Here is a 22,930-nt window from a genome sequence, read left to right as displayed (position 1 = left end):
TTCATAGGAAGAGTAGGGTATTCTCAGTATGCAGGGTTCCGAGGCCTTTTGTCACCTACAGATATATCAGGGTTGTCTTTTGTAGTATACGTGTAGCTTAGGGCCTCGAGTCATGTTCTAGTGAGAGATGTAGGCTTAAGTGTGGTAAGCAAACATAGTGCATGCATGTGTAAAAGGAACATGTATCATCATGGTTGAGGTAATGAAGGCTTTAGCCTTCATTGGGGGTTGCAAGGTTTAGGAGAAGTTTAAGGGTTAGAAGGAGGTTTCAGAGTTTAGAAGGAGGCTCCAAGGTTAGAAGGAGTTCCAAGGTTTAGAAGGAGGTTCCAGAGTTTAAAAGAGGTTCCAGGGTTAGAAGGAGGATCCAAGGTTTAGAGAGAGTTCCAAAGTTTAGAATATGTTCCAAGGTTCAAGGTAGAGTACATGGTGGAGAACTCGTCTCCGTTGTAGATCATGGAGATTTAAGGATTGAGGAACTAAGGGTTTAGGGGGAGCATAGGAGTGGGAGAGGAAGAAGGTGTAAGAGCATGGGGGAAGGAAGAGGGAGGAGGAGGAGGAGGAGGAGGAGGAGGAGGAGGAGGAGAAGGGAGGAGGAGGGAGGAGGAGGGGAAAGAGGGAGGAGGAGGAGGGAGGAGTGTAAGAAATCCTAGATATACTATATTTAGAAAATGTGCTAAGGAACAGAAAGGAGACTGAGATAGCAGAGAACAAGGAATAATTGTATTGCTTGAATGTCTGTAGGGTGGATGTAGTTGTCATCCATACAATTGGGCCTCTCTTATATAGAGAGTGAAGAGTCACACATGAAAAGGTGTGTACTCCAAAGGGTATGTGCATGAAGAGGTGTGTACCCCTTGTGAAGGGTGTGACCCTTAATGAGAGGGTACATTACAATAGAAATGTCTCTTCAATAGGATGTCTCTTGTGAAGGGTTGTGCCTCATTAGGAAGTGTCCTGTCGAAAAGGCAAGTGTCTCGTCGAAAGGGCATACCCTTCCACAAGTGTCCATTCATCAAACCATCCATAAGTCTAGAAATAGAGAAAGGAATACGTCACAAATCGTGACATCCCCTCCCACTCAAAAGAAGACCCTAGTGGAGATAATGAACTGATATAGAAAATATCACTATAAATTCTGAAAATACTGCTGTAAAATGTCAGGGTACTACTTTAAGTCTTCATCTGCAGACTGCCAAGTAGTGTCGGAGTCGTCCAGATCTCGCCAAAGAACAAGGAATTTCGTGATAAGTCGATGTCGAGTCTCTCACTGTCGATGGTCCAAAATACGCTCAGGAATAAGGAGAACATAATCGTCTTCGATTTCTGGGACATAATCACCTGCAGGAGGAACTGCTTCATCGCTTGGAATGTACGTCTTTAGCCAAGAAATATGAAATGTTGGATGGATTTTACCCCATGATGGTGGTAATTCCAATTTGTAACTTAAAGGTGAATTTTTCTTGACGATCCGGAAATGTCCATAGTATCTTGGTCGCAACTTAGGAAACACAAACTTAACCGTCTTATAGCCATGTGGGGCTACAAATAATAGCACCATGTCACCAGTGTTAAATTCCAGGTGACGTCTATGTTTGTTGGCAGACCGTTGATACCGCTCTTGCGCTTTTCGCATATGATCCCTGACTTGCAGTAGAATGTATTACATTTCTTGAACCAGTTGATCAGCTAGGGCCACTCGATGTTGAAGTACAAAATTCGTGGGTACAATTGGAGTGTGTCCATAAGTTGCTTGGAATGGATTCTGCTGATGGCACTATGGAAAGAGTTATTATAAGCAAACTCAAGGAGTGGTAGATACTCTTCCCAAGCTGCTAGGCATGACTGAACATAATGTCGAAGCATTTCTTCCACAACTTGGTTGACTCTTTCACTCTGGCCATCTGATTCTGGGTGGTAGGCTGAACTGAACAGTAGAGTTGTACCCAAAGATTTGAACAGTGAAATCCAAAAGTGACTGGTAAACTTAGGATCTCTGTCGAATATGATATTCTTGGGCAATCCATGGTGTCGAAAGATGTGTTGTATGAAGAGTTTGGCTATGTCCGAAGCCTGTGCATTGCTTTTGCAAGCAACAAAGTGTGCCATTTTGGACAAGCGATCAACAATTACGATAACCTGAGTGTTACCTCTGGAAGATCATGGTAGTGTTGTAATGAAATCCATGGAAATACTTTCCCACCTTTCAGTTGGAACTGAAAGAGGCTGAAGAAGTCCTGTTGGAAGTCATCGACTTTCTTTCATTTGTTGACAAGATAAGCAAGATGTAACCATTTTGATGACGTCGCTTTTCATCTGAGGCCAGTAGTATGTTGCACTGAGTAGCCGATAAGTCTTATTGATGCCTGGATGGGCAGCATATGGAACTACATGATGCTCTTTTAACAAAAGACGTCGAACATCCTTGTGTTACACAGACGCGATCTTGATAATACAGAAGGTCATCCGTATAAGAATAGTAAGAGAAAATCTTTTGTTCGGAAGTCGAAGGTTGATCTTTGGAAAGAACCTGTACTGCTGTGCCGAAGTCTTTATCATTGAAATACTTTCCTTTGAATGAATTCGGAACATCCACAGATAATGTAGAGATTACCATAGCTGATGCTAGAGGTAACCTGCTGAGAGCATCTGCAAGTACATTGCGTAGTCCTCGAATGTACTCAATGGTCATGTGAAAGTTGGCCAGAAACTCAACCCAGCGTGCTTGACGAGCGTTCATGACTGGCTGAGTAAAGATATACTTGAGAGAGTGATGGTCTGTCTTGACCACAGAGTCGACACCCATGAGATAATGTTTCCAAGAGCGATAAGCATATACAACAGCAAGAAACTCCTTATCATAAAACGGATATCGGGTTTGGATATCAGAATGTTTATGGCTGTTAAAAGTAATAACTCTGCCTTCTTGCATCAAGACTTCTCCTGTAGTGATGTCGGAAGCGTCGGTCATGACCTCAAATGGAAGATTGGGGTCAGCAATAGCCATAACTAGTGTGGTAGTGAGTGCTTGCTTGAGTTGTTGGAAACTATACTCTGTTTCAGGAAGCCACTGAAAAACTGCTGTGCTTTTCAATAATTCGGACATAGGAGCTACGATTTCAGAAAATTGATAGACCTTTGTATGGTAGAAGTTTGCCAATTCGAGAAAAGAGCAGACATCATGAATATTCTTAGGAGTAGGCCAGTTTTGGATTACCTTGACCTTCTTGGGATCCACAGAGATGCCTTGAGCGGAAATAACATGTCCCAAATATTCAAGTTGGGTCTTGAAGAACTCACTCTTCTCAATGTTGATGTAGAGAGAATTTGCACGGATAACTTCAAAAACTTGGTGAAGATGTTGTTTGTGCTCAAGTAGGGATCTGCTGAAAATGAGGATGTCATCGAGGTAAACGATGACGAACTTATCGAGGAAAGGCCTGAAGATGTCGTTCATTAATGTCATGAATGTGGCCGGGGCATTGTTTAACCCAAAAGGCATGAACAAACATTCATAGTGTCCATACTTTGTTCAAAAAGCTGTCTTGTACTCATCGCCTTCTCGTATGTGAATTTGATGATAAGCTGAACGAAGATCAATCTTGGAGAATTGTGTTGCGTGTAGAAGTTGATCGAAGAGGTCATCGATGCAAGGCAATGGATACTTGTTTTTGATAGTGAGCTTGTTGAGGGCTTGGTAGTCAATGCAGAGGCGCGTTGACTTATTCTTTTTTCCCACAAGTAGTACAAGAGATCCGAAAGGGCTGCGACTGGGCCGAATGTGACCTTTGTCGAGTAGTTCGGTGACCTGTCTTTGGATTTCTTCATTTTGAGTGTGAGAAACCCGATAAGGAGGTTTCGACGGTGGATTATTGCCGGGAATAAGTTCAATTGGTGATCCACTGGTCGTCGAGGTGGTAACTGCTTTGGCAATTCCTGTGGAAAAAGGTCCAGGTAGGGCTAGAAAAAAGGTTGGTTGAGGTATTCAAGAGGATCCTTTTTGGTGTCTCCTCTACTGCCGTAACCAACAGAAGTGAAGTCTTTACTTGGCGTTTACGAACCCACTTCTTTACTTGTAGGGCAGAGGCAACTGGGGTTAAAGGAGAGTCCCTAGAACCAGTTAGCTCAATAAGTTTTCCCTGGTGGACAAACTGGATAGTATGGCTGCGAAAACTAATTGATGGATCATAGTCGTAGAGCCACTGTTGTCCGAGTATGACATCGTACCAAGAAAGAGGCATGATGTCGAAGTTCAACTTGTCTGTATAGTGTTGGATGTGAAAAGACAAGTTTTTGATCTTGGTGTTGCACAAGAAAGTCATTCCATTTGCAAGTTCAATCTGATAGTCCATGAGACTAGGACTGGTGGTCAACCGAAGTTTATCGACCACAGAACTGGCTAGGAAATTATGAGAGCAGCCACTGTCGATGAGGATAGTGATCATTGTTCCACGAATCGATCCTTGAACACAAAGTACTTGAGTGGTCAGGGAAGGTTCGGGGTTGCGGGCAAGGCTCAGGTGGATGGTATTTGCCATTCGAACAACTTTGCCTTTCTTGTCTTGTGCTAAGGTAGCATCTTCTTTTTGGGAAGTGCTAGGTTCCATATTAGAATTTTGCTTTGGTCGCTTGGGACAATCGAACCATCTATGGTCGCCTGTACAGATGGTACAAAGTCCTTTTGTGTTGGAGCTGTTCTTCTTGTCAGTGGCTACACCTTTATGTTGGGGATGTCGGTAATGACTTTGTGAAGAAGAAGAAGCGCGATCCTTGGAGGGGTGCTTCTGTTGGAATCCAACAAATGATTTTTGAGGCTTCTAGGGATCTTGAGACTGTCGCTGACCTTGATTACCGAAGTTTTTTTGAAACCTGGTGTTATCTTGAGGGCAAGCACCTTTGGCCATAGGAGAGTTCTATGTGCGATTAGCACTCTGCTTCCCTGTGTTTTGGAAATCTGTAATGCGCTCCGCGTAAGCAATAGCGCCATCTGTGGTGGTAATGTTTGCTTTAAGGACATCAATGCATAACGAGGGATTTAGGCCTGAGATGAAAGCATGAAGGCAATCATCCTCAGTTAAACCATCAATCTCCAGCACCAATGTGGTGAACTAAGAGATGTAGGAAGACAAGGAGCCCATTTGCTCTAACTGTCAGAGTTTTGAACATGCTTGGAAGTCCGCATTGGCAGGTATGAACTGCTTACGGAGCACGTGTTCAAAACGTTCCCATGTTAACACACTTTTGCCGTCCTTTAAGCATCTTTGCCACCATAGAAAAGATGTATCCTTGAGGAGGGAGGCTGATAAGGTGATCTTTTTGCCTTCAGTGAGGTCAACAGTATCAAAATACATGCGCATTTTTGCAAGCCATTGGTCAACTGTTCGGCGATTGCATTGACCAGTGTAGGCTTCTGGAAGTTTGATGTCAAGTCTTTTAGTTTTGGAAGCTTGAAGTAATCGGTAGAGGGCACGTAGTACAGTGTTTTCTACCTCTGGTGGGAATGAATCCGCATAGTTGTCTGGTTGCGTCACGTCATCCTCTGTATGTGTGGTACTTCGAGAATCTTGAAGTTGTTGAACTTTCTGGACCAAGTCGGAGATGCTGTCCTGAAGCTGGGATATTTGAAGTTGCAATAGTGATTCGCCTTGTACGTTGACTTCAAGGGTCTTTTTGGGATTTGATTCTTTGATCTCTAGAGAGGCTTCACGTGAGTGTTGTGACATATTGGAGATCCCTGTGAGAAAAGCGTGAACTTGCGCTCTAGTTTGTACCATTCCTGGAAGAGGATTCGGGCTGCTCCCTGAGGTTGCTCATGTTGGAGGGGGCAGGCGAGGCAGGATGGAACCACCCGTGGAAATCTAGTAAAGGAGTTCCTGTCTGAGGTAACACTGGAGATGCCGAAAGTGGTGTTACTGCTCGTGAGAGGACAGGGGTAGGTAGCAGAGTCCACACATCTGAAAAGGGATAAGGAGCTGCTGTCAGAAGTGGAGGATATCCAGGAGAGGGAGTGCCTTCAGAGTGTAAATACTGACTTGGAGAAGGTACAACTTGTAGAGGAGGATATCTGGGAGCTGAAAGAGGTAGAGAGTACCCTAGAGATGCCGAAGGTGAGGGGTAAAATTCTCTCCAAAAATGGACAGCAAACTCTTGAGGAATATCGTGTTCAGGGTATCTTCGTGTCTCGTGGAACACAACCTGTACTGTGCTGAGGAAGTAATGTAACTGAGGTGCCTCACGCAGAAGGTAGAGGATGTGGTCCAAATTACTAGGAGGGCACGTGACACAGAAGACCCAAGATGCAAAAGCTCCAAAATGGGCTAGTTGTGCAATTTGAACACAATATTGTGTGGTACCTGATTCCTGAGGTGTCCTTGAAATGCCGGGTGAATTACCAGGGGTTTCCGTGCTTTAATGTGGATTCTTTCATTTGCTATAATTTGTTAAAGAGAATCCTTAAAAGCAGAGTGGAAAGACTCCACGTGGCAATAATTTAATCTACCAAATTGTTGCGTAGAAGAGGGCTACAAATTGTTTTCCGGAGATCCATGTTGCAGTGTTTTGCGAGGAGGGATCGAGACTTGTCTAGTCCGGGCTGTCAACAGGCGGTCTTCATTGCGCGAGGAGTTGCAACTGATGCTGATTTGGCAGGACCAAAAAAATTGTGAACAAGGGACTGGAGGCTGTCAATGGCAAGGCTCTAGCATTTCCCAAGGTTGGACTGCGCAGGAAAGGCAAGAGCGAAAAGCCTGGCTGGTCAAGGACTGCGCAAGAGGGGGGGCTGGCAAGGCCAAACGATGTATGTAGGGCTGGTCATGTAGAATGGCGCAGGGTTGTGGGCAGGACAGTGCAGGAGGCTGGCTGTATGGCAGAAAACATGCGCAGGGCTGTACGGCAAGGGTAAGGCTGGCTGCAGGGCTTGCGCAGGGTTGTACGACAGGCTGCTGATGGTACGGCGCAGGGCTATACGGCAAGTCCATACATGCAGGGCTGGTGCTGCGCAGGCTACCAAAAATCCGTACAGTGCAGGCTAGAAATCTGTACGGTGCAGGCTGGCGATTTGTAAGGTGCAGGCTGGAAGGCAGTATGGCGAGGGCTTGCGCAGCGCTGTACGGCCAGGGCTACGCAGAACTGTACAGTGAGGGCAAGGGCTGGCACAGGCTACAGGCTGGTCCGTACGGCGCAGGCTGGTGCTGTGCAGGTTGCCAGGAAATCCGTACGTAGCAGTTTTTCGGTGGGGAAAGAATGTGACTTTTCGTTGGGGCTGCCTAAAGGGTTAGTCGCCCCAAAAATTAAATGGGGGGTTTAGTTAACCCTAGGTAGCTAGGGTAATCCTAAGGGTAGGGGATGGGTTTTTTTTTTTTCCCTTTTTACCCCTCTAGGTACCCTTTTGTAGGCACTTTGGGCCTAAAAGGTGTGCCTATTCGAAGGGGTGTGACCCTTGGAATAGGTGCACCTTTTCATGAAGGGGTATGTCCCTATTGTTAAAAGGGGTGTCCCTGTATGAATAGGTATGTCATTTTGTCCACGATGGGGTGTGTCCCGTGAGTGAGGAGTCGAGACTCATCACCAAAAGGTGTGTCCCATGGTGAAAAAGGTGCGTCCCTTGGTTTTGGGACAGCCCAAGCACCTGAAAAGACACGATTTTTATCGTGTCCATTCACATCAACTTGTGATGTGAGGGAGATGGAGAGGCCATAGATGACTTTAGGCAGGGTAGGCGTTTAAAATTTTTACGCTCATCCTCTCCATCTCTTCCATGCACAATGTGCACACATAACCTTCTAGCGGAAAAGATGTATCAGATCGGTGCTAGAAGGTGAGGGGCATTTCCTATAGGCAGGAGCGAATTTTGCTCTGATACCACTGTAAGAAATCCTAGATTTACTATATTTAGAAAATGTGCTAAGGAACAGAAAGGAGACTGATATAGCAGAGAACAAGGAATAATTGTATTGCTTGAATGTCTGTAGGGTGGATGTAGTTGTCATCCATACAATTGGGCCTCTCTTATATAGAGAGTGAAGAGTCACACATGAAAAGGTGTGTACTCCAAAGGGTATGTGCATGAAGAGGTGTGTACCCCTTGTGAAGGGTGTGACCCTTAATGAGAGGGTACATTACAATAGAAATGTCTCTTCAATAGGATGTCTCTTGTGAAGGGTTGTGCCTCATTAGGAAGTGTCCCATTGAAAAGGCAAGTGTCCCATCGAAAGGGCATACCCTTCCACAAGTGTCCATTCATCAAACCATCCATAAGTCTAGAAATAGAGAAAGGAATACGTCACAGATCGTGACAAGGAGGAGGAGGGAGGAGGAGAGGGAGGGGATGGGTTGCAAGGTTGGAGGAGAGGGGAGGAGGAGTTGCAAGGTTAGGACATGCTTTTGGACGTGGAGTGCAAGGAAGCATGGATACTTGAGACAATTGCTTGGAATACCAAAGTAGAACTCAACACAATGCCCCAAAGAGTGTGTTCTTCATTCCATTATGGGGTATTTATACAAGGTGGAGAGCTTCTCTCTTTGCATGTAGGAATTGTAACACATTCTCTCTCTACATGTAGAACTTGCATATATAAGTTGCATGTAGAACTTGCATGTAGGAGTTGCATGTAGAACTCGCATGTAGGAGTTGCATGTAGGAGTTGCATGTAGAACTCCTATGTAGAACTCGCATGTAGAAGTTGTATGTAGGAGTTGCATGTAGGAGTTGCATGTAGGAATCATATGTAGAACTTGCATGTAGAACTCGCATGTAGAAGTTGCATGTAGAACTCGCATGTAGAAATTGCATGTAGAACTCACATTCAGGAGTTGCATGTAGAACTCATATGTAGAACTTGCATGTAGAACATGCAAGTTGGATATCTAAGAGGGATTATTTCTAGCCTTATGCAAGTACAAGCAGAGCTTTTCTGCTACTCTACACACACATTCGGTTCTACCTAAGTCCATGTTGGCATAGAGACAACAATGAAGAACAAAATGCAATCACCCTCTTTCATACCACTGCCCCCTTGCAGATATTCCATTACTGCCTCCACTAGATCCTACCCAACCCACCTAGCAAGCTGCCCAACCTCCCCTCTCTCGAACAACACTGCCCGAGTACTCATCCAATGCCTCCAACACCACCACCACACAACACAGACCCTCCCAATCCATCACCTCCAACACTCTGATCGACCTCCTTGACGAAGCCTTCAACACGCTACTCAAAGCAGCACATTTTGTACAAAGCATCGATGCTGCGACTCCTGCAAGCCCCATGGAGACAAAGCCAATGCCGCTTGCCGATGAAGAAGCTCTGCCATCTCTGGCAAGGTCTCCTCCTAAAGATGTTCATTGGCATCCAGACTTTCAATCCTTCTAAGAGTTACTGGATAGTATGCTAATGCACAATTGGAAGCACCAACTCAAGGGATCCAACCTCCACCTTTATGAAATTCTTGAGGTGCACCCTCTCACATAGTTCATAGTGCAGTCATTTGATGACTGGCATTGCACACATCCCAAGCGCACAAGAGGAGGATACAGCCTCACCCCTAATGCCCCCGTCCCCGTGATAGATGCAAATGTTGATCTACAATCAAATTGGCAGCTCCCATATTTAAAGCTAGAGAAATTTTGGCACTACTACCACAATGCACCCATTGATTGTCGAGTCCACCCACTCTACAGGCCCATGGAATGACGTTGGACTTGGGCCACCTTTCAAGCTCTCCAGCAACAGGACCCCAATGTGTTGTACAATTTTCCTAAGTACAACTTTCCAAAAGACATGATGCAAGAGGGTTTTTGCTTCCACCTCCAATCATTCAATGACACCTATGGCTCTGTCCCAGATCCAACTACCATCCATTTCAATTGCCTCATCCTCTTACTCCTCCACGATCTTCCCACCCATAGCCGCCCCATCGATGACCGCATTCACAATCTGACCAACCAAATTGTCTTCAACCCCGATGTTGATTCACCTCAGTTCCAGGACCTCCGCCTCTACCTTCGTGTCCGCAACCTCCACGGGCATCACCTCCACACTTATGAGGATATGCATGCCACCCATTTTTGGAAGTACCACTTGTACCTTGCTCGCCTCACGTCCAGGCAACTGGACCACTACACCATCCTACAGTCAGTCCTCTCCACCAACCTCCTCCAGTGTGGTTGACGATCAGCAACAGGAAAGGGGGCATGTTAACATCCATATAGTATAGCCGCCAAATGCAGGGTAGTCAATGAGTAAAAGGTGACCAAGCTAAATGATCTACATCAACAAGACAAGCTCAAGGGAGTTTGATACCCAAATACACCAAGGTCAATGATTACGAGCAATGTGCACATGGAAGGAGTATAGCTCAAACTCAGGGAGCTTGATTCCCAAATACCCAAAGTCCGCTCCAAAGTCCAAGGATTCAAACATTCCAGGCAACGTACATAGGCTATATGTTCCAGCTGCCCCCACCCGAAACAAGGAGGTGCATACCAAGAACAAGGAGATGCACACTTCTAGGCCACGAAGAGTGCATGCGCTTTGCACTTTTCAGCTCCACATCCACATGGAATAGTGACACTAATGAAAATAGCCACGGAAGGAATACAACTCAAACTCAGGGAGTTGGTTCCCCAAATATCCCAAAGAAAAGGATTCCTAGCAACATTCATGGTTGTTGTGGGGTGTTTTGCGGAAGCCTAGCCGTCACTCTAGGCTTTGAGCCTAGTCTATGAGGTTCGAACCCCAAATAGGTGAAGGTGTGAGGGCGCTCAAGGAGTTTGAGCCCCAAATCACCCAAGCCTAGGAGTGGTGAGGCTAACACAACCACTATTTGGGAACCAATTAGGATCACCTCCTAGTGCCAGGCTTGTCCCAAGCACTTTAATATGGTTAACACAAGCGCTATTTCCACTAGTAGGGAGAGTAGGTAAGAATAGCAATATGCCTTGGTGCCCTACAAGCCCAAGAGCCCATGGTTGTAAAGTCAAGGAGAGTGCTAAAAAGAAAAAGGGTTGGCCCTCCCTTCAAAAGTTGACTTGTATAAAAGGCCAAATGGTTGACTTTGGTCTTCATTGTTGTTTGCACAAGTTTGAATACAAGCTCCCTCTTCTCTTCCAAGAGAGTTTTTTGGGTGTTCTCTTGTTTCCATTGTAGTGCCTTTGTGGTTGTCACTCTATCTCCCTTCACTCTGTTCTCCTTCTTCCCTTCCTCCTGCTCCCTTCTCCCTAGGCTTCTCTCGCTCCCCTCCCCTCTTCCCCTTCCCTCTTCCTCGCATGAAACTACATTGCAACAATCCAGAGGCCGCTTGGGTGACACTTGCGGATGACACATGCTATGCATTGCTTCCACAAGGAGTAGCCAACTTGAGTCTAGACTCCGTCGGCATATCTTCAACTACCCCATGACATGTGAGTCACCGTGGTTCTGCATGTCCACCCTCAATGCTCCTCAGGCCCATCAATTGTATGAAGTTCTTGGCATTGGAGCAACATTTTCAGTAGATCCCCAGTTGCAAAGATTGTAACTTCTACATAAGTTGAATGACATATATCAATTTTGGTAATGGATTTTGGAGAAAATGCGCATAATTAGAATATGTTCCTATGCTATATTTTGCATTTACAAATTACTATCTTTTTCTACATAAATTTTTTCACAATAGTTTTGAGTGTTGCATTTTAAATGTTACAATATTCTAAAATGTTGAGCGATTAATCTAGTTTTTACAAATCGATATTCTTCAGACAGTCAATCATCTTGCAATCATGTTGGTCATCATTCTCTCCATCCTTGCTACCCTAGTACTAATGATCTTGCTATGTGGCCTCTTCACTATACTGTTGCACAATTGTCACCAATGCAATTGTTTGTGTGGACCACCGAGCTGATGCTGCTTTAAGCGACTATGAGATGTTAATGTTTTTGGCTTGATTTATGGTACGTGGCCACCTATGTGAAAGTAATTTTTGTAGAATGGGCACTACTTATATTTTTTTTGCCACATACAGTTTGCCTAACAATTTTGTAAAATGAGTACTCCCTATACTTTGTTCAAATCGAACGTGGTGAACAATGTATATATAGTGCCCAAATTCTAGGTGGATAGGCATGTATACTTTAAACTTAAATAGTATAATGGCATCCCGCTATTTTCATGTCTAGTTCATGTTCGTTAATGAAAATTGGCATGGTTATTGATCCTACACTTAAAAGTTACAGTTTGATTTTGTTTTGCAAATTGTAAATGGAAGCTGCAAGTTTGCCTTCACAAATTGGCCTCTAATGAAATTATAAATCTAGCCCACATACTTTGATGAGGTTTAAGCTCCCTGAGTAAAGTATGTTGGGAAAGATTTATAGCTTCATCAACGGCTAGCATACATCGCTCCACCATTTGCTATTTGCAACGTCATGATGCGCATATCAAAGAAATTGGAATGAATTGCATATTACATACAAGAATTGAAAACGATGATGTAGAAGAGTTTCATTTCAAATGATTTGCATTTTAGAAAAATTTCAACATTTCATTTGATGACAAAAAAGAAGTGTGAATTGCGATGTCTCATTTGCATTTTCCCTCCAATTGCAACATTAATAAGACATGTGACGTACAGTATGACAACACCTATTCTTCTGAGTTGCTAGAATTTGGTTCAGGATATGTAAGTATAAGGGCATCATGCAAAGGACCTCAAAGCATCATCCAAAAATCCTCCCCTATTGCCCCAAAGATTTCCTCTCCATGTAATGATTACAAGGGCTACGTCTACTCTCTTGGTCACGGAATTCATTGAACACATGGACCTTGCTGCCTGTCACCTCCACGTGATGATACTACCTCGCAACTTATTTTGCTCATGGAGCATACATAATGTGCTGCCTAAAGTCCTATTGCCCAACATAGAAGAGACTTCCCCTCACAAAACAAATAAGCGCACGATGTATGCTCAGATACCACACCAGACCCCTCGATCACAAAGCTTGAGGCTTCACTCCACCTCCAGAACCCATCACTCATGTCCTCAGAGCCCCCTCAAGCATGATCCTCTAGGCTTCTATCTTCGAGATGCTCTTCAAAAGCTCCCAGCTTACACAATCCTCCTTTCCTTGCTTCCTAGCTCCCGTCTTCTTCATTGTGTGTTTAGGATCTCCTTTGAGGACTCTCTAAGGTGCCAACTCACGTACGTGCCAAACTCTGCTCCAAAAGCTCCCCTCCATCCTCACGTAGCCACATTTGCATGCTTGCCTTTCTTGATTCCAGCCACATCATCTTGATTAGCCACCTCATGCTTGTCTTTTTACCACTCTCCAAGCTTTCCCACAAAACTTGGACCAAGGATTTTAATGGACCACTAATGCTTGCCACAAGCATTTAGCATCTAATTACTCACCGACTTGTGCACAAAACTTAGACTTTGTGCACACTAATGCTTGAGACAAGCACTTAGCATCTAATTACTCACCGACTAACCACATATGATGAATACGATCCTGACAAAGTGGATTTACAAGACACTCTTGACATAAAATGCTCATACTTTTATGCACATATGGATCGCGACAACCATGAAAACATTTGTCATCCCACACAATCACATAGTCACATAGTCGCACACTGGATACCATGCTTTGGGATGTCTAGTGCACCCACACTACTGTCATCATTTCCCAAGAGTCCCTACAAAAGCATTTATAATCTCAAAAAAATATTTACATGAGTATAGAGTCTTTTTATGAGACTGTCCATCACTCAAATCCACCACCCACTAGCTATGTGCCTACCCATCAGCATACAACAAGTGGAAAACTTATTTACAATTTTAGCCACACACTTTCTTCTGTTGTGACATTCATGTCTAGCAGTGAGTTGAAAAGAGAGTATATATCCAGATTCTCTTCTTCTCCACTGCACTGACTTGCACCACTTCTACCACAACTCATTATCTTCACAATCTTCATCTTTCAGTGCTATCATCAACTGTGCAAAGTACTTCTTCAAACGGATAACATTGACTCTCTTATTATGTCTTTTGCCATCTAAATCAATCAGCTGATAAGTGCCATTTTCAAATTTCTTCTCCACTCTGTATGGACCTTCCCACTTGGTTTGAAAAGTAGTATGAAATGTACTATCCAATTTGCTATTGTACCTGAGGCAAGTCTCCATCTTTGATTCACTTTTCTTTAATTTTTGCATTCTCCAAGTCTTGCCTCTGCATTTGCACTCTAGCATAATGCTCAAAAGCAAATTCATATCTAACAGCATCACCTGTAGTGCCAATAATCTCTTCTTGGAATTGTTTGCAGGCTCATATCCTTCTTCAACCAACAATTTTAAGGCTGGTATTTCCACATCCAGTGGCAATATTGCTTCTTTCCCATACACCAAATGAGATGGAGAAAATTGAGAGATGTTCTTCACTACTACCCTATACGCCCACAAAACTTGATTCATCTCCAAATCCCAGTTTTTTGTGTGACTTCTCATCATCTTAGTCATCATTAATTTCAAAACTCCATTAAAATTCTCATTTCAATCTATTACACTGAGGGTAATATGGGGTGATGTACTGTAAGAGCCATATCCCACTTGTGGATCTAATCACCTCAATGCCCAAGAAGTAATGAAGCTCTCCCAAATCCTTCATCTCAAACTTCTGCTTCAATAGCATTTTCACATGAAGGATATCTTCATCACCATCACCTGTGATGATCAAATCATCAACATAAATGACAAGCATCATAATGCCTTTCTTTGTTTTTCTCACATAAAGTGAGAAATTTGCCTTAGAAATCTGAAAGCCAATAGTGACAAGATACTGTCCTATCTTGTCAGACCATGCTCTCGGTGCCTGCTTCAAGCCATACAAGGCTTTCTTCAACCTGCATACAAACTCAGGATGAACAACATGAACATTATTTGGTGGCTGCTCCATATAGACCTCTTCTTGCAAATCACCATGAGCATTCTTTACATCCATCTGATGTAAAGACCATCCCTTTGATATAGCCATAGCAATGACTGCTCTTACGATTGCCATCCTTGCAAGTGGACTGAATGTTTCTTCATAATCAATGCCATATGTTTGTACATACCCCTTGACAACTAATCTTGCCTTGTATCTGTTCACAGAACCATCTGCATTGTGCTTCACCTTATAAACCCACTTGCAGCCAATTGCATTCTTGTCTTTAGGCAAAGGCACCCATTCCCATGTAGCATTTGCTTCCAAGGCATCCATTTCTTCATCCATGGCTTTCTCCCATTTTTCTTTTCCCATGGCTTGCTTAAAAGAAGTGGGTTTTGGTTCATGTATCACTTTGACCATATAGGCATAGTGAATGGCTATAAATCCATCATATTTCAACCTATCCATAGGATACCTAGCTCTGGTAACTTGCGCAAAATAGGCTCACTATTAGGTGAGGTAGTATGGATTGGACATGCTGTCCAAATATGGGATGATAGGCTATAAGCTTATTTCAGTTCCTTTGGAGCAGAATGTGAAGTTGAGCACAGATGCAGGTGAGCTCCTGGAAGACCCTACTATGTACAGATGCATAGTAGGAAGTTTGATTTATATGACTATTACCAGGCCAGATTTGAGCTATGTTGTTGGGTTGGTAAGTCAGTTTATGCAGGCTCCAAGGAAACCACATTTGGATGTGGCTAGATGCATACTAAGGTATGTGAAGTCCACATTGCAGTATGGACTATTTTATGAGAATGGGGTTCAGATACATTTGCATGGATACACTGATGCTAATTGGGCTGGTAGTATTTCTGATAGACGATCTACCAGTGGATATGTGTTCTCTTTTGGGAGTGCTGCAGTCACTTGGACCAGCAAGAAACAACCTACAGTTGCCTTGTCGAGCACAGAGGCTAAGTACAGAGAAGCTGCATAAGTTCAAAGACTTGCTTGGTGTGCAAAAATTGGGATTGACCTTGAGGGGGAGTGTTGAGATATTGAGCTCCACTTATGATATGCCAGGGTGACCATTGTGCATTTATGTCACCCACTTGTTAGCTACAGATGCGGTTGGTACATCACCCATGAATAATAGTTGGATGATAGCTATCTTTATGTACTCTAGATAGTGGCTTAGTTAGTATGCCACCTTAGTTAGCTGAGTTTGGTTTGAGACCCACATATAGGGTTCACCTATTCTTTTGTACTAAGGGAGTTCTTTTGGCTTTCAAAACTAAAAAGGAAAATTGTTTTCAACCTCCACCTTTGTGTGTATTCCCCCATTGTGTATGTGAGAGAGCTACAAGTGAGACTCCTTACTTCTCTCCCACTCTCTTCAGAAGCTCTACTTGTATATATCTCCTCTCTGCTTCTATCTTAATGGTGTTAGCAAATACACAGGTCTCATATAATAAGACTCCCCCCCTTTCTGCAATAAGATGGCTCCCACATCATCTGGTCCAAAATAAGGGTTTACATAAAAGGTCTAAGAGAAATCTAGAGCTTTCACACATGCAATCTCTCACAACACTTCCTTCACTCTATTGAACACTGATTAACAATCCTCACTCTGTTGCGGAGGCTCTTCTTTCATAGCTTGTTGCAAATGGTACAACAACTGTGAGACCAAATGTATGAACCTTGTCACATGCTTCACTTTCTGCACAAAAGTCTACAACTGTTAAGATGTAGAGGGAGTTGGTAGTAAGATAAGTTCTTTCACCTTCTTTGGATCAAGTTCAATGCCATTTTGAGACACTATATGTCTCAATAACTTCACTCTAGAGCATCCCAAATGACACTTCCTAAGTTTCCGAGGAGAGAAGATTAGCATGGCCCCTGCGCAAGGATGACACGCACAAATCGAGAATGGTCCAAATTTTTTTAGACCTAGAAAAAAAGATGGGGACAAATACAGGGGGAAGAGCTTTAAATCTAGCCTCCTCTCTTGATGTGACCTCTCATGTGCATGGATTTGACAATGATAGCCTCGACAAGGACATCCTGAAATGAAACAAAACTCACTTCCCATTGTTGAAAGACCTTTTTGCTTTGCCACCTTCTGATAATGGACATGGAAGACCTCTCGCTACAAATTCTATTAGTACAGTCTCTAGCAGTAGAGACCCCAGTAGACTCCAAGGCCCTCCTACACAGGGGTGGTGCATGAATTTAGAGGAGGGCTCTTCAACCCCCCTTTTATGTGTAGTATTGCTAGCCTTACTAGCAAAGGTAGCCATGAAGGACCCGAAGGAGCTTAGAAGCCTCTCAAGCCACGCTTTGCTGACAATATACTAGGATGGGATGCAGTAGCTTCAGACCATGGAGAACCCAAATGAGGAGAACTAGACCGAAGGTCAAGCACTCCTGATACTAACAGCTGGCCTCAGGCGCTCTTTCAGAGCCAGAAAGAAGCGAGTCTTCCATCACCCAGCCAGAACTCCACTCCCCGCCTCCCGGTTGATGCAAACGCAGTAGGAAAGTCAGAGGGAAGATGCCCCATTACTCAACCAACGGATGGCCCAGGACTCGGTCGCCCCTAAACCCACAAGTATAGAGGGAGGAACCATCCAAAAATACAGTAGAAGAGAAGCTGAAGGCCATCCTTCAGCAGACCCATGACAACCTCAACATTAGGATCAATAGTCTGAAGCTAAGGAGAGCTCACCTTTTAAAAGTAAGGTGGCAGCTTTCTTACACGAAGATAGGCTTGAACAATCAAATGATTGGTTATAATATCATGCGCTAATTGGATACTTTCCTGGCCCTAGGCCCCATGCTCCTTTCCTAGAAGGTTGGCTTAGGGATAATTGGATTAGAAAAGGCCTTGTAGTTACCAGTGTTAGATTTTTAAGAAAAGGATTCTTTTTCTTTCTTTTTGAAACTGAAGATATGTCTTGGAAGGCCCTTCACCATGCTTTATGGACTATTAGGCATCAACCTCTCTATCTTGAGTTTTGGTCTCAAGATTTTAACCCTGACAAACCATGATCCACTTTTATTCGTGTATGGGTAGAACTTCCTGATTTGCTTTTCTCCCTAGTTAACCAAGCTCTTAATCTATGTAGAAGCTTAGGCCAAGTTATAGATGCTGAAAAGGAGAAGTTTATCAACCCCAGAGGTCGCGCCCTCAGGTATGTGTTAGACTAGATGTTGTTGAGGAACTTCCTAAAACCTTGGTTATAGTTAATAGTAACAAACCATGCCTTATACATCTTAGATTTTATGTTTCAAAAGTTTTTTGGGGTAATATTTTGAAAGATCTACGAGCCGGACCCCCTTTAAACAGATCATCGGTTAGTAAATGCGTGACGTGTTTGATCGACCTTCACATACGCCTAGTAAATGCGCAGTTAGTGGATTTCTTGCTGATAGCGAGATTCTCTGACTGCACTTTTCGCTGTCCTTGTGCAACAGGCGTTAAATTGAACTTTTCACATGGTTACGGCTTCGTCTCGAAAGCAGTGGAGATTGCCGGATTGAAATACGAGGCTGGTTGATTGTAGAACTTGATAAAGGCGGACTGAATTTGAGTTTTCAATGGATGGGACCAAGATGCGAGTAGATTCTCGTGTTGGGGCATGATCACGCTAACAGCTTAAGTAGAATTTTGAGGAATGCCTGTGAAATTGCCATACATATATTTTATTCTTGAGATGGGTGGGCTGAACCCATCAGTTATTTAGAGGCTGGACTTTATGGTGGAGCCATAGTTAGAAGTTCTATCATAGGCGAAGCTGTAGAGCATCACGCCTCCATAGTTGCTCGCCTGTTTGATCGTTGGTAGAACTTGAGATATCAAAACGTCCGTAGGCATAAAGCCTGATGATGCTGCGTCCGTAGACGCTGGAAGACCCATCAGAATCGTGGCAGCAGGGACTCCTGCGGTCCATTGATTCCAAGCAGCAAGCAGAGAAGCGACGCCGTTTGAACTAGAATACTCGCAAGGTGGGTTGTTGTAGAATTGAACCGACACGTAGTCGAAGGTTCCTGTTCCTAAAGCAGTGCCGGAACCGGGACCGAGGTTGGCGTCGGGGTATGGACATTGGGGAGCTGCAGTAAGGTAGTATTTCTTGGAGCTGCCGGAGCTTAATTGCCGCAGGGTCGTAACAAGAGTGGCATAATAAGCGGAGCCACCAGTCTCGATGTCGAAGTCAATACCATCCAGAACAGCCGATCCCAAAGGTCTGGAACTAGATTGCCCACCAAGATAGTTGTTCCAAAGATAAGAAGCTACAGATTGTGCATCCTGGTCGGAATTCAGACCATAGCTTCCAGCTCCACCGCCAATAGATAACAGCACTAATACGTTCTGGGACTGGCAAGTCTGGATGTCGGAGCTAATGGAAGTGCACCCGTTCTGAGAGGGGTCGCAGTGCCCGGCCAGGTTGAGAACCGGCTGCTGGTTATCTCCGAACTGAGAGAGGAAGGAGACGATGACTATGTTGTAAAGGCCAGTTTGACAGGCTGAGGCCAAGCTTCCTTCGTTACCATCTTGGCCCCAGTAAGTCACTAGCATTCCTTGCTGGTGAGAAAGAGGGAGGGAGGCAAACAGGAGGATGGCTACGGCGGCGAGGGACAGGTTATCAAGGCTCCTCATGACGTCCAAAAAAGCTTAGAGAAACAACGGCAAGGTACATGGGAGCTAACACAAAGAATGAGAGACAGACAGATGTGCGGAAAGCCATGGATGAGCATTCGTATTTATATCCCTTCAAGGCACGAAATGATGAAAGAGTAAGTCGGAAAAGGAGTCAAGCTTCTATTAGTTCCAACTTTCAATTCGTCAAAGAGTCGTTTTTAAAGACGGTGTGGAAAAAGACTGCTAGAAAAAAACCTTTTTTGGAACCAATAAAAAAACCTTCTACTCTTACATTCAACCTGGATTTAAATCCTGGCCACTTCTCAAAGACTTCCATATTTTTGAGGAGGTAATTTCAAGCTTAGTTTATAATTTGCCCTTAAATTAAAGACTTTACATTTTACATCCCATATATAATAGTTTCATTATAAAGCAAATAATCATTGTATTAGCATTTAAGCTTTAATAATACATTTTAAAATATGCAAAGATATTCATTGTTTCTCCAATTCACTGTCTTCATGGAGCAGCCCCTTGTCTACAAAAATCTCCCCAATTCCTTCTTTCTGTGTGGGCTTTCAAGTCGCATAGTCAAAGGCCGCCCACTAAAGACCCCTAACTATGTTGAATTGCTCTTACAAGATATATGCTAAAGCAATGGCTTTGAGACTCAGGCACAAAATGGACAAGTGGATCCTGGAAGAATAACAAGGCTTCATCAAGAACAGACACTTATTGGAGGCAATTATCAATCTCTGGGAAGGGTGCACACATGCTGAGGAAACCAAGTAGGAGACATGTCTTACTAAAATAGATTTTGATAAGGCCTATGATAGACTTAACTGGGACTTTCTTCTATAGCCCCTCAATAGCTTGGGTTTGGGGAACAACTTCATCTCCTATGTAGCCTTGCTACTTTCCAATGCCTCTACAAAGGTTTGTGTTAATGGGGAGATGTCTCAGAGTTTTATGTTAAAAAGATCCATCAGACAAGGGTGCCCTTTGCCCCTCTCTTATTTGCAATTGTTGCTGATGCCTTGGGGTGGCTTATTAAAGAACAAGTAGATGCAGGTGAAATCAATGGCATAGAACTCCCCTCAGAAAACCAGTTGGTCAATCAGCAATTTACAAATGACACCACCCTCACAATGAGAAACACAGATGTGGACATCCAAAGACCCAATGGAGTGCATGGACATTTTTTGCATAGCATCTGGATCACACCAAAACAGGGTATGCTATATTAATAAGGGACAACTTAAACTTGTTAGACCAGTTGGGATGCAAAAAGATACCTCATGGTTAGATATTTCGGCTGCAAGGTATTGTTGAGATATCGAGCTCCACTTGTGATATGCCAGGGTGACCATTGTGCATTTATGTCACCGACTTGTTAGCTGCAGATGCGGTTGATACAGTGCCCATGAATAATAGCTGGATGACAGCTATCTTTATGTACTCTAGTTAGTTGTTAAGTTAAACAAAAGGTGGCATTGTTCTGAAATGGGCACTCAGGTTTGAGTTGATATGGAATAGCGAAATCCCTGAGAAAATGTCTACCCTACTATGGCTAACTTTGCATAAGGCAATCTAGACCAATAGTAGAAGCCTCAACATTAGCAAGGGGGATGGTACATGCAAATGCTGTGTGATAAATCAAGAAGATATTTTTCACCTCTTCATTGCTTGCCCTAGAGCAAGAAAGGTATGGAAACATGAGCAAATCAGAATTGGGGAGCCTATAAACTGGAAGGCCATACTATTGGGGGATGCTCTCAAAACACCTTATGCCAAATAGTTACATATCAAAGCCCATGCATTACCGTTTATTTCGATTTCCAAGAATGCCTTACAATTCAATGTTGAACTCATGCATGCTGACCACCTTTTTAGTAATTGGTATGATTGATTTTTTCTCACTAACTGAACATTCTCTATTGTGCCCTAGGCAAAGTTTCTCTTGGATCGGGAATATGATTTTATTGTGTTTATATTCTCACACTTTCTTTGAATGAATATGTAATATTCTTTCAATAGAATGTGAAAGAATACAAAGAGTTTTAAAGTGTACGAATTGAAAGTTTTAAAAGTTATTAGAAGAGTTGTCTCATTCTTACACTTTCTTTTGAATGAATATTTAATATTCTTTCAATAGAATGTGAATTATTTTAAAAGAGCATGATTGAATGACAATTAATATATTGCATGCTTGAACGTGTTTTTCAAAGGATATGTGTTGTTTTTTATAAAATGTGCATTGCAATATGTTTCTATTGTATACTCAAATTAGTTTTTTTTGCATTTTGTTTTTGGCAACTTCAAAAGCATGGTGCGCGGCAAAATTTGGTTGTACGTGATGGAGATACGAAAAGTACATGCCTCGATCTCTTTCTTATAGTGTAAATATTGTGGACACAAATTCACAGGTGGTTCTACTCGCATCAAGCAACATTTTCTTGGAAAAGGAAGTGACGTTGGAGCTTGCACATGCACTCCGTCTTATGTTCTTCCATTATGCAAATCATATTTAGAGAACGTGAAGAAAGTGGTTAATGTGTATCCATACATGAAGGTGATGTAGATATGCTAGCAAGCCGGTCGTAGGTGAGTTTTGATGCGACTAATGTCTGTCAGGTAAAGAAGAGAAAAAAGGGAGAACAATCTTCTATGGAGGATGGATTTCTTCGACAAGTGCATGAAGAGCACTTAAGATGGACAGAAGCATTTGTTAAAAATGGTATACCATTCAATGTCATGAGAGATGACATGTTTCGTAATGCCTTGAAATCATGTGCTAGACCAGGATTTATTTTGCCAGATTATAATAAAATGCATACCGATCATCTTGATAGAGTCAAACAAATTGTGGCAGATTGCTTGAAAAAAAAGATATTGGACTTTATTCCTGTATATGGGTGCACTCTTGCGTTTGATGGATGGACTAGCAAGCAGGCCAGACCCTTGATAAATGTAACGTGCATTACTCCCAAGGGAACTATGTTTTTTAAGAGTATTGATATGTCTCTAAAGGAAAAAACTTCGGCATATATTGTAAAAATATACGAAAGAGCAATCCGCAAAGTTGGTGGCAGTGAGAATGTTACTGCATTAGTAACAAATAATGCATCAAATTACAAGACCACAGGTGAGATGGTCATGGCAAAGTATCCCACTCTGACATGGGTGCCATGTGGTGCTCATACTCTCAACTTATTGTTGAAGGATATTGGACAATTGCCATTTGTGCAACTAGTACTACAAGATGCTAAATCATAGTGAGTTTTATAAAGAGTTATCAATACTTGCATGCAGTATTCAGAGAGCACTCTGTGAAGCAACTCAAGCAATTTTGTCAAACTAGATTTGCCACTTCTTTTCTAGTTC

At 43.1% G+C, this 22,930-nt stretch overlaps 1 protein-coding gene and 1 pseudogene across 1 annotated transcript; one reads left to right on the top strand and one right to left on the bottom strand.

Moving 5' to 3' along the window:
• The first annotated feature begins 16,782 nt into the window (after positions 1 to 16,782).
• Positions 16,783 to 16,849, top strand: LOC147882034 (U6 spliceosomal RNA; annotated as a pseudogene).
• Positions 16,850 to 18,589: 1,740 nt separating this feature from the next.
• LOC147882033 (acidic endochitinase SE2-like) lies at positions 18,590 to 19,605 on the bottom strand. The gene has a single exon (XM_087401761.1). The coding sequence runs from the start codon at positions 19,562 to 19,564 to the stop codon at positions 18,647 to 18,649; it is 918 nt and encodes a 305-aa protein (XP_087257887.1). The 5' UTR covers positions 19,565 to 19,605; the 3' UTR covers positions 18,590 to 18,646.
• Positions 19,606 to 22,930: the final 3,325 nt, after the last annotated feature.

Source organism: Dipteris shenzhenensis, chromosome 30 (genome assembly GCF_047967505.1).
Source record: "Dipteris shenzhenensis isolate YYH24624 ecotype China chromosome 30, Dip_SZ_1.0, whole genome shotgun sequence".
Taxonomy (NCBI): domain Eukaryota; kingdom Viridiplantae; phylum Streptophyta; class Polypodiopsida; order Gleicheniales; family Dipteridaceae; genus Dipteris; species Dipteris shenzhenensis.
The sequence above is the reverse complement of the archived record's forward strand: the minus strand, read 5'-3'. Positions and strand labels throughout refer to the sequence as shown.

What these genes read in the sequence shown, in the direction of transcription:
- LOC147882033 (XM_087401761.1), bottom strand. Translation starts at nt 19,564, where the DNA reads ATGAGGAGCCTTGATAACCTGTCCCTCGCCGCCGTAGCCATCCTCCTG.